Raw genomic sequence first — 15,744 nt, forward strand, 5'->3', positions numbered from 1 at the left:
CCTGTGATCAAAGCTGTATTTTCAGCATCATTACTCCAGTCTTCAGTGTCATGATCAAATATAATTTAGTATCAACGTTGGAAACAGTTGTGCTGCTTAATTTTATTTATTTTTTTCAAATATTTATTCAAAATAGTAAAGATTTATATTATCAGAAAATAATTCTATCAATTTAACACATCCTTGCTGAATAAAAGTAATAATTTCTTTTTTTTTTTAAAGAAACAAAAAAAAATGACTGACCCCAAACTTTTGAACGATAGTGTATATTGTTACAAAAGATTTCTAATTTAAATAAATGCTGGTGGTTTTTTAAAACTTTTTATTCATCACTAAGTATCCCGTAAAAAAATATCACAGGTTTAAAATAAAAAATAAAAAAATAGCACAATTGTTTCCAATATTGATAATAAATCCATATTAGAGTGATTTCTGAAGGATCATGTGACACTGAAGACTGGAGCAATGATGCTGAAAATTCAGCTTTGCATAACAGAAATCAATTATATTTTAAAGAATATTAAAATAGAAAACTATTACTTTGAATTATAATAATATTACTGTTTTTTTTTCTGTATTTTTGATCAAATAAATGCAGGCTTGATAAGCACAAGAGACTTAAATAGTAATGTTTCCATATATTTATATATATATTAGGGGTGTAACGATACACGTATTCGTATTGAACCGTTCGGTACGAGGCTTTCGGTTCGGTTTTCGGTACGCATTTTTGAACCGAACGGTTCGTTGGACCATTTTTCCTGCCGACCAAAATTTCGTTATTTCAAATGAAGGCGCGTCACGCCTGGCAAGCGCACTCATAATGTGCGTGACCACAACATTGCCCAACATCAAATGGCAAATGTAATGTAAGCGGAACGAAACCACTCGTTATTGTGTGGTTGAAGGACCGTTTATCAGTTTGGACCAATGCAGCGCGAGCCGATCTTAATCATCAGCACTGTTACTACACAGCCAAATCCAGTAAAGAAAGCATTTGAATTCGCCACTGAAGTAATAACATCGCTGCAAGATCTAGTGAGAAACATTCGCATTTCTCCGTTATTAACGGATCAAACAGCGCTGACGTGGAAAACAGGAAGAAACATTGTGCCATGAATGAACTATCCAGTGTCCACAGATCAGCAACATTCACCATGGGTTTACTGTAGTAACACTACTAACTGTAACCATGGAAGTTTGGCAGGAATAGTAGGCTATAATGCTTTCAAGTAACATCACGTCGGTTTTATTTTGACATTATGAATACAATTGCTGCCCTCAAATGTTAATCTGAACTAAAATAAACCTTTGTTTATAACTACTACAATATTACATTTAATTTTGTCCAAGGAGCTGTTTTGTTTTATAAGCTCCTAAGAAAAGTCAAGTATAGCTCCATCATTGCTCAAAGTTAAAAAATATCATACTTTATGATGTTAGTTTTAATAAAAATATAATTAAAAAGATTAAATCAAGGAAATTTCTCTGGCATTTCTTTCTTTTTGCTGTATCGGAAACGTACCGAATCGTACCGAACCGAACCGTGACACAAGTGTATCGTATCGAACCGAACCGTGAATTTTGTGAACCGTTACACCCCTAATATATATATATATATATATATACACACACATATACACTCACCGGCCACTATATTAGGTACACCTGTCCAACTGCTCGTTAACACTTAATTTCTAAGCAGCCAATCACATGGCGGCAACTCAGTGCATTTAGGCATGTAGACATGGTCAAGACAATCTCCTGCAGTTCAAACCGAGCATCAGTATGGGGAAGAAAGTTGATTTGAGTGACTTTGAACGTGGCATGATTGTTGGTGCCAGAAGGGCTGGTCTGAGTATTTCAGAAACTGCTAATCTACTGGGATTTTCACGCACAACCATCTCTAGGGTTTACAGAGAATGGTCCGAAAAAGAAAAAACATCCAGTGAGCGGCAGTTCTGTGGGCGGAAATGCCTTGTTGATGCCAGAGGTCAGAGGAGAATGGCCAGACTGGTTCGAGCTGATAGAAGGGCAACAGTGACTGAAATAACCACTCGTTACAACCGAGGTATGCAGCAAAGCATTTGTGAAGCCACAACACGCACAACCTTGAGGCGGATGGGCTACAACAGCAGAAGACTCCACCGGGTACCACTCATCTCCACTACAAATAGGAAAAAGAGGCTACAATTTGCAAGAGCTCACCAAAATTGAACAGTTGAAGACTGGAAAAATGTTGCCTGGTCTGATGAGTCTCGATTTCTGTTGAGACATTCAGATGTTAGAGTCCGAATTTGGCGTAAACAGAATGAGAACATGGAACCATCATGCCTTGTTACCACTGTGCAGGCTGGTGGTGGTGGTGTAATGGTGTGGGGGATGTTTTCCTGGCACACTTTAGGCCCCTTAGTGCCAATTGGGCATCGTTTAAATGCCACGGCCTACCTGAGCATTGTTTCTGACCATGTCCATCCCTTTATGGCCACCATGTACCCATCCTCTGATGGCTACTTCCACCATGTCACAAAGCTCTAATCATTTCAAATTGGTTTCTTGAACATGACAATGAGTTCACTGTACTAAAATGGCCTCCACAGTCACCAGATCTCAACCCAATAGAGCATCTTTGGGATGTGGTGGAACGGGAGATTCGCATCATGGATGTGCAGCCGACAAATCTGCGGCAACTGTGTGATGCCATCATGTCAATATGGACCAAACTCCCTGAGGAATGCTTCCAGCACCTTGTTGAATCTATGCCACGAAGAATTGAGGCAGTTCTGAAGGCAAAAGGGGGTCCAACCCGTTACTAGCATGGGGTACCTAATAAAGTGGCCGGTGAGTGTATACTACTGATATATATATACAAATATTTAAACTTTGACTGAAAATAGTGTTCTTGTAAAAGATCCGCCAATAAACTTTTTAAAACCTCAAAAAGTATTTTTTCACAGTTTATATGATTGTGCCGTGTGCATTTAAATGAAGTCAGTGTCATTATTTTCTGGGCACACATGCCTCCTTTTTTATGCAAATAGCGCGTGCTGGATTAAGAGGACATCACTGTGTGGCTGTTAATTGCTATTAACGTCTGTGTACAGTTGTTATCGATCGTGTCCGCAGTAATTCGTTAAGTGATGGATATATCCAGGCATATATCCAGAAGTGAAGTCAAGCGCACCTTCCGCATCTGTAAAGTCGTCAGATCCGGCCTGTATTGTGGGGAATTGCTCGCAGCACTAATTTTGTAGGCATGTTTGTGGCATAACCTGATTTGCATAATTCCTTTAGTGAATCGAGTGCTGAAACAAAGCAGTCTATGCTTGCTAAACAGCACTATCAGTGTGTGCAATTCATTCTCACTGAATTCTCCCTTGTGTGCGTTTCTTATGGGCTTTTGTTCCATACGACGTGTGTGTGTGTGTGTGTGTGTGTGTGTGTGTGTGTGTGTGTGTGTGTGTGTGTGTGTATCTGTTCTTGCAGCTGCTGTTTTGTTCTCTGTGTTCTTATTGTATATTTTACATTAACTCCACAGAGTTATCAAGCGTTTATTATTGCAATTACACTTTAAACCGCAAATACTTCTACTTCTGTTGCACAGTGCAAACAAGATATTATCACACCATATGAGTCCTTTTATATTGCAATAACGGTCTCACAAATTAGATTTTTTTGCTGAAAATAAAATAAAAATAGTCCATATATGTGATAATGTCTCCTGTATTTATGTATAATTAAATGTATTAAATACTCATTTGATTATTTTCCTTTTTATTAGGAATTTGATGGACTCAATTACAAATAACGGTAACACTTTACCAAAAATAAAAATACTTCAAAAGCATTTATTAACCTAATGTTAATTTCAACATTTACTAATACATTATTGAAATCAAAAGTTTTGTCTGTTAATGTAGTTTAATGAACCTGAGCTAACATGAAGTAACAATAACAGTTGTGTTTTTATACACATAATCAAAGATGAATTAATACTCTAACTAATGTATTGCTGATTGTTAATTTTAGATAATAGTTAGGACTTTATTTTAAAGTGTTACTCGAATAAAAAAATGAATGTCACAAATTATGTACATATGTACAAAACTTGCATGGGACACTTTTTTTTTTTTAATAAATATATAAACGTAAATACAGCCCTACTTTTAACATCATAGAGCAAACCACTGTTTGTCATAGCAATGATTGTCCTTCTCCTCTTCCAGACAGAGTAAAGAGCTGCGAACCAACCAAGCGAAGACCTCAATGGAGAGCAGCAAAGCCATCAGTCAAGACAAAAGCATAAAGAACAAGGCTGAGAGGGAACGGTAATAGCAACTGCTCCCCTTTAAAGATCATACGGCCAGCATTACTTTATAGTTGCACTTTCCTTTGGGCTATGCTTGTATTTTGAGACGTTGCTATTACAGTGTAATGACCAAACAGAACCAATCTTGTGCAATTTCATCCATATAATTTGGGAAAACACCATATTGTATTCTTCTCTGATTGCATTAGTGATGCTCTGGTCAGTGCGCTAGTTTCCACCATTTCAAAATTCGACTTTTTTGTTATTCTCTCCAAATTTGACCACACAGTGCATACGTCAATCAGGAAAATAAACCCCATCTCCACAATGCTCCGATATGTTGATATTAAACCTTCCTTAAACTTTGTTTTGTAGGTAAACCATGTGTTTTTGCACCGTAATGAACTTCTACAAATCTACAACAACAACAAAAAAAAGCCTCATATCATCAATCTATAGACCAAACTTCCCAAATGTGGTTTTCATACCTTTTTGACTTTAACACACCAATACCGTATTTTCCGCACTATAAGGCGAACCATCAATGATTGACCTATTTTAGAACTTCATATATAGGGCGCACCGGATTATAAGGCGCATAAGATACTGCAGTCAAACGTTTGACTGGGTTTGCGTTATGCATCCACTAGTTGTGCTAAAGGGAATGTCAACAAAACAGTCAGATAAAGTCAAACTTTATTAAGCGTTCTGACAACTCCGTTCACTCCCATGGTAACGTTGTTCAAAAGTTAAAGGAGAACTCCGGTCAATTTTAACATTGAGCTCATTTTTTTGTAAATTTGGAGTGCTGTCAGTACAGATAACAACGATAAAAACCGGTGTTGCCTACACCGTGTTATCCTCTTTTTAAAATGTGCACCCTGTTGACTTAAACGGGGCAAGTTTTAAACCTGCTTTTAGCCTCTTAACAACCTTAATGTGTCATTACAAGTGCACAGCCATGTGAGTGAACACGGCGAATCTGACTGCAGTAAATGTGAAAGATATTAATAAAAATGTTTATTCAGCCAGCTCACATACCCGTATTTTCTTCCTGTTTTCGGTCGAAGTCCACAGTAGGCGATTGTCGAGTGCGCGATCATTGGTAACTAAGCAACAGATAGTTCATCCGGATCAGATGTTGAACACACGGAGGAGGTTTGATCGCGCCCGCGAACTCGACAATCGACTACTGTGGACTTCGGCCGAAAACATGAAGTAAATACGGGTATGTGAGCCGGCTGAATAAAGAGATTATTCCTGCCTTCGTGAAAGCTCGGATCACAGTTGAGACTGATATATGGATATATGGATATATCAGCCCAGGCATCCACGATCCATTGGCAGATAGTGGCGTAAGTCGGCCGGCGCTGTCTCCCCCTCTTGGTGAACGTGTGTTCACCATCCATATATAAGGCGCTCCGGATTATAAGGCGCACTGTCGTTTTTTGAGAAAATTAAAGGCTTTTAAGTGCGCCTTATAGTGCGGAAAATACGGTAAATTGAAAACACCAAAGAGGAGCTGAGGTTGTGTTTTGGGAAAGCTTAGGTATATTAGAATGAAACTTGGTAATCATCAACTGATATTGTTTCTGCAGGAGAGTTCGAGAGCTCAACAGCACGAACACAAGGAAGTTTCTTACAGAAAGAAAGAGGGTAACGATTCTAATCTTGTTTCAGATGTGTGTTTTTTTTCAAATGCATGTTTCTAATTATGTAAATGAACATGGGCGTTGATTGACAGCTCGCCATGAAACAGTCCAAAGAGAGCGAGCAACTCCAGGCGGCTCAGCGTGAACACCTCGAGAGGCTAGAGAAACACAACGAGGAGGTATTTCAGTGTTTGGGTCGTTCCTGCTGTGCTGTGCCACTTCAGCTCTGTGACCTCCACATAATGAATGTGCTTCTGTATTTAAGGATGCATATCCATATAACGGTATAGCAGACGTTCAGAAGCGCCCAGACTTCTCTTTCATATTTTGAATCTATTGAAATGTTGATTTGATCAAACAGGATACATGTTTTAGAGGCGCAAACCAGTTAACCAACATCACAAAACGCCACTGAATTCATTGATCCTTAATGATGTTGATTTCCCAGCAAAATGATGTCACTTCCTTGAAGATGATGCCATTAAGGATGCTAATTGAATAGGAAAAACGAAAAAATATTAAACTGATTTTCAGTTAACCCTGTAAAGCCTGATATAAGAAATGAAAAAGTTTATTGAAACTTTAGACAATATATTTAAAAAAATATTTAAGTATGCATATGTGTCTTTGTTGGGTATCATATTTGATAATTCAGGCTTTTATGGCTCATATAGTGAAAATATGGAGTAAAACTCCAGGCACAAACTGAGCAGAAAATATGCAATTTGGTACAGATGCTGATATTTATATGAGACATATAGGAAATATGCTAATACGGGACAGTCCGTCAGCGGTCGTGGGCGGAGCATGAGCAATATGACATCATATTGCTCAGAAAATCAAAACGGCTTGATTATTGAGTGTTTAGGCTTTTTGGGAATTAAAAAAAGGAGTGAATGTATTTTTTTTTTTATTGTATGGTGGTTGTGTCCACACACTGTCCAACACACATTTATATGCAAACGGCTTATAAATATGAATTTTGCATCCAATGACCCCTTTAATAATAGTATATAACAGACTACTGACATCAAATGCATATAAATATCAGTCATCACTCTAACCTGAGACCCGTCTCTCTGTAGGCTTAGCTTGTGCCTGCTTACATCACAGGGCACCACAACTTCCAATAGGAAAATTCAACTGCAGTAGCCACCGTTCAACCTGAAGAGGGCAGCACTCAGACGTTTTTACACCGTATATTGTAGAATTAAAACACTTTATACCCAAATGTCCAAAAAATTACTTGAATCAATGAACAACAATAATAATAAAGCCACAGTCTTACAGATCATTAACTAAAAAAAAGTTGGTTTAGGGTTTACCCCTTAATGAAATGTATTTTGAAAATATTTTGCATACCTGTAACTAAAACAGGAATGCAACATAAAACACCATATTTATTTTTATTCAGTTTGCACATTTTCGAGTTGTGAAAAAATAATCCAAAAATGTATATTTCCGGTTAAACCGTATACCTGAAAAGGTAGAAGTTTGCAATGTTATTGCACTACATGCATGTTCAACATGTTGACCTCCAATGTTGAGGTAGTTATTTATTTTTATTCAGTTTGCACATCTTCCAGTTGTGAAAAAATATTAAAAAAATATATTTCTGATTAAACCGAATACCTGAAAAGGTCACAGTTATGGTCATAGTTATGTGGTTTTGAAATATGTGGCAAAGCAAATAAAATGCAAAAACTATTACTTCTGATTTTTTTTTTTATCCTCCCAGAAAAGTTATAATTTTTAAAATGTTGTGGAAAAGAAAATAAACAGAAAAAAACTGTTATTTAGCTAAATTATTTTTTTTCCAAATGAGAAATAAAAGCCCAATGTGACATATATGTAACATTAAAAATGTATCATAAACGCCCAATGTGACACATATGTAACATTACAGATCTTTGACAGGGAGTGGTTGTATTTAAAAAACAACAGCAGAAACATGTTTTAAGTGCAGGTCCGTTTAGTCTGTTTTATATGCCCCATAATTTTCCTATAAGGGGAAATTGGTCCGGGTTCTTATGGGTTAATTACATTTTTTATTTAAATGCTTAGTTTTATGATCAAATCTCTGTAGTTTTACAACATATAATGCAATGAAATACAATGATGATTGAGAGATGAACAAATAAACCTTCCTCAAAAGCCTGATTATCATATTTGAGACTCACATTTGAACATGATTTTGCTAAAAAATTATAATCAAGTAAACTTAAGTTTATGGAAGTAAAATAATGCCAAATGTTTTTGAAACAAAAAGCCTGTTGAATTGTACTACTTGAAAAAAATATGCATTGTATTAACCCTGCTTGTATTTTAATGCATTGTATTTTTAGGGCTTGCATTTTTATAGGCTGAAATTTAGCATGGTTGAATATTTAAGCTGTGAATATTTCAAATCAAAACATTTCAAACACATTTTCATTAGTAAAATTTCAATAATCCATATTCACCTTTCATATTTCACTTCCAAAATATTCAAACTGATTAAAAATACAACCTATAATATTCAACAGGCGGTTTTCGGTTTAAAATGGTTTTGTTCTTAAAAAGATATATAATAGTGTGGCATGACAATATAATGCATAGCAGGAATGACCCGTTTGATGATGCATGAAACTGTCATGTGGATATAATAGATCACTCACCATGAATTTTATTTTGCTCTTTTATTTAGCTGTTGAACTCGTGCTATGCAAAATCACAATGCCAAGGTAGGACTTTCCTCTCTTAAATCAATTTTACAACGCCTCCCCTTCCCATGATTCTTTCATTTCTCCCCGTGTGGAAGTCCAGTCCATCATATGTGTGAGTTATTGCTCGTCCTCCACACGTTCGAGGACTACTGAGCAGACAGACGCGGCCGAGCCGTTCCTCATGGGTTCTCTGTTTATTTTGCCCGTCAGGAAGCTTGCACTCATCTGGAGATGTCAGTGCGTGTTCTTGCTATAAACAACTGTGTAAAAAATTGATTGAATACTGAATTTTGCCTCTTGTACCACAAAAGTGAAACCTCTCTCTCCTCAGTTACTCAACGTCATGCCATTCTAAACCCTTTTGACTTTCTTTGTTCTGAGTTCACTCAGGTCTGTCAAGATCCAAAATGAAAAAAAAAAAAAAAAACCCCAAATTTTCACCTTTTGGGTTTCACTGAAGAAAGTATTTTTGCCGTGTTCTCCAGTACAAATACCTAAACATTCTTAAAGCAAGATATATTTACTTGAAAAGCATAAAGGGTTAGTTCACCCCAAAATGAAAACTCTGTCAGTAATTCTCTCCCTCATGTTGTTCAACCCCGTAAGACTTTCGTTCATCTTCAGGACACAAATTAAGATATTTTTGATTAAATCTGAGAGCTGGATCACTCCTCCATAGGCTTCTTAAGGGATCGAAACTGGCCGGCCCAAAAGTTATGAAAGACATCGTTAAAATAGTCCGAGTGACTACAGTGGCTCAACCTTAAGTTTATCAAGCGATGAGAATACTTTTTGTGCGCAAAAAAACTAAAATAACGACTTTATTTCAACTATTCATTTCCTTCTCTGTGGGCCTTGAGATTTCACGTAGTGTAACAGCGCAGCGCTTCTGTGTTTCACGTCACACGCAGGCTCACTATTGGCCGACGCTGGTCATGTGTGTGATGCGTCTGACGTACAACACAGAAGCGCTGCGCTGTTACACTACGTGAACTATCTCTAGGCCCACAGAGAAGGAAAGGAATAGTTGAATAAAGTCGTTATTTTTGTTTGTTTTTTGCGCACAAAAAGTATTCTCATCGCTTGATAAACTTAAGGTTGAGCCACTGTAGTCACTCGGACTATTTTAACGATGTCTTTAATAACTTTTCTGGGCCGGACAGTTTCGATCCCTTAGAAGCCTATGGAGGAGTGATCCAGCTCTCAGATTTAATCAAAAATATCTTAATTTGTGTTCCGAAGATGAACGAGAGTCTTACGGGGTTGAACAACATGAGGGAGAGTAATTACTGACAGAGTTTTCATTTTGGGGGTGAACTATCCTTTTAAGAGATTAAGGGCCCTATTTTAACGATCTGAAACGCAAGTGTCAAAGCGCAAGTAACTTTGTGGGCGGATCCCGGCGCTGTTGCTATTTTCCCGGCGGGATAAATGCCTCTTGAGCCTGGCGCAAATCTAAAAGGGGTTGGCCTGAAGTAGCTTCATTATTCATAGGTGTGGTTTGGGCGTAACGTGAAATAAACCAATCAGAGCGTCATCTCACATTCCCTTTAAGAGCAGGCGCGCATGTTGCATGGCGGATTGTTATTATTATGGCGGATTAACCAGGAGCTCGCCAGGAGCGGTTCACAGCCGAGGAGACCGGCGTTCTTGTCAGGGCAGTGAAAGACAGAGAAGTGGCGTTGTATGGGGATGGGAGAAACCCACCCAAATCAGCGTCGGTTAAACAGGCGTGGGAGGAAAAAAACTAAATTTTTTACATCTTCATGGACACCACAATGATTTCCCTCATGTGTTAATATTTTTCCTTGTTATAATGTATGATTTGCAAAAATAAAAACTGCTGCATCTGTGTTGATGAGAGAATCTAAGTGTATGCGCGTTGTGCACCCGCTACATTATAGCCAAGCATGCGCGCTTAAAATAGCATTATGAACAACGCGCAACGCGCCACTGACTTTAGACTAGTTTTTTTCTGGTCAGTGGCGCAATTGTTTTATAGAACAGCAAAATAGCATGAGGGAAAGTTTGCGCCGGAACACGCCTCCTCTTTGCGCTGAACCGCCCCGGGGAGCGCAAGTGTATTTCTTAGTTAACCGACGTGTGTCTGTGGAGGGAAAAGCCCGCTTCGCGCGGGTGCAAAATAGGAATGATACATGCGTCAGTGTACAAAGTCATTTGTGCCGGGTGCAAGATAGGGCCCTAAGGGTTGTTTTCTGAAAAATTTACCAAAATGAAACTAGAGTAAAACAAGAAAAGAATATCCACCAATAGGGTCATAAAAATAAACTTAATTCAAGAGGAAAAGAAATGTATTTTTCTGACTCTATTTGTCAATATTTTTCTTGACATACAAGACTTGACACATGACTTCTCAAGTAAATGTATCTTGATTCAAGAATGTTTAGATATTTGTACTGGAAAACAAGACAAAAATACGTTTTTTTTTTTTTTGTGCAATCAACTATTCCTTTAACGGGTTTCACATTGCAAATGTTCACAACTCCAGACTGAGGTTGTGCATCTTAAATGCTTGTGTCTGCTGGAGGATTGTTTCTTCTGCTGTTGATTTAAATGCAGTGCATAAATTAGTTGATTTTTCCATCCACTTCATCTACTACAATCACCAGAGGAAACGCTGAACGTCACATTGCATTTCCTCTGATGGCTGGTGCCGAGTCCTATAATACGCTTCCAACCAGCCTAATCTAACTAAAACACAGGACGTGTCATGTGACCAACTTCAAAATGTTGTTTGTGAGCTTGCAATATCCTCCATTCAGAAATGTTTGTTCCCCAGCGCACATCTCATGTTGCGATGTCATTCAATAAACAGGATTTGTGAAATCCAGGGCTTTTTATAACCCGGGTCTCTCTCGATAGCATTACCTCTAGAGGCCGGCGCTGTAATTCCTCATTAAAGAGGGCCTATCGTGCTATTCCCCATGTTCCTCTCTCTTTAGTGTGTAATGTTGCTGTTTGAGCATGAAAACGCTCCAGTTCTTCTCTATATCAGTGTCAGTGTTTCTGAACTCCTGAAACGCCTCCATTGTAGTCTTGAGTTTCTTCCGGGAACGAACACGCAACAATATTCCTCATTATAATAATTCATCCGCAGAATAAAGGGGCGGGGCCTGGTTGAGTTAGTTAGTAGTGTGTTAAACTGGCGGTTATGGTACGAGGCGGGGCATTTCCCAAACACACTCGAAGCGCTCGACCAATCACAACACACTGCTCCAGCCGACCAATCAGAGCACAGTGTGCTTTTCAGAAGGAGGGGCTTCATAGAGACAGGAACTAAACAGAGTGTTACTGACAGACTGGGAAGAGAGGAGCCGCAACAATGGAGAATATGAGGAGAATAATCAACATTCAAGCAGGAAAACCTGTCGTGTAGAGCCTAAAACAACATCAAGACTTTGCATAACATGGCTTTTTTAATGTACTTCACTGTCATTACAGGCCAAAGAGACTCAGCACATGAGGACACAAGAGAGGACAGACTGACGACCAATCAAACTCACGGCTCATTTGAGGTCACACAGTGAGAACGCACCCGTAAACACACTTTTTCACTCTTAAATGCACATAGAATCTGTTTTAGTGATGTCCGCTTCATATTTATTTACTTTTTATGAATGTTGAAATATTTATTGTATATGAGCAAACAGATGCTTAACGAGATAAACTAAGCATTTGATTTTGATCTTTGCTTTACAATAACTTTTAAGGTCAACGTGAAATTAAAATCGACTATATTTATTTTTTAAAAAGACATTCCTGGTGTTACTGTGAATGATTCACCAGTGCTTATTATTATAAAGAATAAAAGTCTTTTACAAAATATAATAACTTGATTAACCCTGGTTGTAAACCTGTGATAGCTATTCTGGTACAGAACGCCAACTTTTTACCACACAATCAATTTATTTTTGTATTTTCAGAAATATATTTTGTGAATATGCCATTACCTGAGTGAAATGAATTGTGAATGCTTTTTCATGTTGATTTTAAATATCCTCTACAGTGGAATATAGCTGTAAAATATAAATTATGTATTTGAGTCTTTAGAAATAACACTGTTTTTCATACTGATATATTATAAAGATCATGCAAAATACTTGTTGTATTGATAGAAAATCTATTTGATCATAATGCAATTTTACTGGTAGACTTTGCGTTTTCATCCTTAATGTTCTTTTCTTCAACATTTTGAAATGCTTGTGATGTTCCTTATTTTTGAATGGCTTTGGATCAAATCCTTCTGCTCAATGACTTCATGAAGTTCAAGGTTCGTTACAGATGAAGCCGATTACCACAGAAACATAAATCCCTCCAACGGTTTGTAAAAACAGGGAAAGCTTGAACAGACCAGGTCAGTAAGTGATTTTCTCACACTAGTCTCATCTTAGACAGAGTTAAGATACGTTTAAAAGTCTGCGAAATTTAGAGTGACTTTGGGAGCGACAACCAATAGAAATGAAAGCTTCACACTGCCGGTCGCTGCATAAAAAGCTTAAAGGCACAATATGTAGGTTTTTTCGCCACAAGAGGGCGCAGTTTCCAGCAATAACACAGGCGTAGGTTGATGACGCAGTGATGAAGTGAATGATGGGACTTGCTGTCAAGCTGATGGATCTAATAATGTTTATGGATGAGTGCAAACATTCATGTTTTTTAACATTACAGTGGTATGAAGCAGGTCGCGATTGCTAAAGAGACAGATATCACACGCGAGTCCCGCGGATATAAAGAAATAAGGACATTTAATTCTACCGAACTACCCGCAAGTGCTGGATTACTCACACAGGTCAGTTTATTAGACGAATTAAACTTGTGAGGTAACGCAGCGCTGCTTCACTTGGTCTAACGTTACACTATCACACTAAACGGCATTTAAATGTGTGTTGAAAGTTATAATCACGGGTGCACATAACTGGTACGCAGGTACGCATGCGTGACAAAAATTAGGAATGCGTAATGCGACTTGTATTACTCCGCGTTTTTGCGTACTTAACCGATCTTCTCATCTAACTTTACACACGACATGTTGCTTGTCAACTAAGTTATACTATCAGAGATGTCCAAAAAGCAACAGACGTTAAGCAGCTTTTTTGGCGTTTCGCCACCTACAAAGAAACGCCATCTGGAGCCAGAGCCGAAAAAAACACTTTTTTTCCGGAAAAGTGGCTCAAAGATGTGCAGTGGCTTGAAGCTAACGATGAGCGCACTGAAATGTGGTGCAAGATTTGCCGCTCAAATCCACATCTAGCAGACAAAACAAGTGCGTTTTATAAAGGCTCAACGAATATCAACCATCCTTTATTTGACAAACATGAAAAGAGCAAGGAGCACACGAATGTGGCGCAAGAAATTGTTAATAAACAAGCTAGCCGAGAAGAAATGTCCAGTCGCCCACTTGCCAGATGGCGAGACAAGCTGAATGAAGAACAGCGGCAAGCTCTGTTTAATATTTTTCTCCTCGCCTTCCATGTTGCATAAAGCTAAACACGCACGTCCCATGTCTTCCTATTCTGAGGATATTCCTTTACTGAAGCGGCTAGGAGTAAATGTCGGAGGTGCATATCATTCACGTGAAGGGGGCACGCGCATCATGCAAAGCATCGCCCGCGCCATCAGCGGGGAGTTACGAGCCAAGTTGCAGTCTGCTGAATTTTGGGGGCTGCTTTTTGATGGATCTGAGGACATCACAAAAACTGAGCAGGAAATCGTTTACATTGTTTCTGTGTCCAGCACCGGAGAGTTTACCTCAGATTTTATTGGACTGATTGAATTGGGTTCTGACCGAACTGCGCAGGCCATAACAGACGGACTTGTGAGACTTTTCCAGGACACAGGCTTGGATGACTGGACAACAAAGTTGGTCGCTGTGTGCACAGACGGGGCTGCTGTCAATGTCGGTATTTACAACGGCGTCGTGCCAAAACTTCGGCGACTTGCTGCGGTTGGAGACTCCCTTGTGCACATTCTGTGCACCGCACACACACTGGAGAATTGCGCAAAATCAGCTGATCGCAACGTTCCTTACTGTGAGACATTTAATCGCTCTGTGGTCAAGCTGCTGCAGTTTTATTTACAAAAAGGTGGAGCAAAAAAAACCCTGCTGAACTGAAGAAGCTGTGTGAAGAAAATGGCGATATCCTTTGTGAAGCTGGGTAAGTTTCATAATATCAGATGGTCTGCATGGAGGCATGAAACGCTGTTAAAAATATCAAGACCATTGCCAGCCATTAAAATGCAACTGGCTAAGAGTGATAACAATGACTTCCAGCATATCTGCGCAGAGTGTTTTCAGTGCTTTCTGTCAAACATGGTTGACATTGGTAACATTTTGAAGACCACTTCCATTATGGCGCTTTTCCATTACCAGTACCAGCTCGACTCGACTCACCTCGACTCGGCTCGCTTTTCGCTCCGTTTTCCATTGCAGAAAGTACCACCACAAATAGTACCCGGTCGTCATAGCGACGCATTTCGTTCCCCCATCAAGCTCTCGCTGGATCCTCTCTTCGGCAACCAAACAAAGGAATGTCTGGGATGGGACGGTATGAAAATTTCATATCACGATTATAGTGACCAAAGTTATCACGATTATCAATATTATCACGGTTTTGTTAAAATGAGATGGAAATGTTCAAAAAGAACTGATGCTCACCCTGAAAACATTTGAAAATCAACAAACAAAAAAATACAATTAGCAAGCTAGCAGCTATGCACTTTTTTAAGCATAAACATTATATTAACATTAACATGGAGCCCTGAGTTTTCCTAGTGCAGATTTTAATGAACCCGTCATTAAACCCTATCATTAATAATGATAATAACACTTATGGATGTGTGTAAGTTATTATGACTGAATATTATTATTATTAATAAATCACTTTCTCTCTCTCTCTCACACACTCACACACACACGCGCGCACGCACGCACACACACTTTAAATGAACAAAATATGTTGGTTGGGTCAGGGTGACTAAACTACTGGAATACTTATAATGACTGTTGTAAATAGCAACACACTACACAGCGCACATCCATGTCTCGGATCACCGTGGA

The 15,744-nt window shown here is 38.6% G+C and overlaps 1 protein-coding gene across 1 annotated transcript in view; it reads left to right on the forward strand.

Moving 5' to 3' along the window:
• LOC130075784 (1-phosphatidylinositol 4,5-bisphosphate phosphodiesterase beta-4) overlaps nt 1–12,786 on the forward strand; it is an 82,384-nt gene extending 69,598 nt beyond the window's left edge. The window contains exons 33-37 of the mRNA XM_056240551.1: nt 4,227–4,328; nt 5,908–5,965; nt 6,054–6,140; nt 8,648–8,684; nt 12,129–12,786. Coding sequence (XP_056096526.1) covers nt 4,227–4,328; nt 5,908–5,965; nt 6,054–6,140; nt 8,648–8,684; nt 12,129–12,214 — 370 coding nt within the window. The 3' untranslated portion in view covers nt 12,215–12,786. The remainder of the gene's footprint in view (nt 1–4,226; nt 4,329–5,907; nt 5,966–6,053; nt 6,141–8,647; nt 8,685–12,128) is intronic.
• The last annotated feature ends 2,958 nt before the right edge of the window (nt 12,787–15,744 follow it).

This window comes from Rhinichthys klamathensis, unplaced genomic scaffold, assembly GCF_029890125.1.
Source record: "Rhinichthys klamathensis goyatoka isolate OS25496 unplaced genomic scaffold, OSU_Roscu_1.1 h1tg000603l_1, whole genome shotgun sequence".
NCBI classification, from domain to species: Eukaryota; Metazoa; Chordata; class Actinopteri; order Cypriniformes; family Leuciscidae; genus Rhinichthys; species Rhinichthys klamathensis.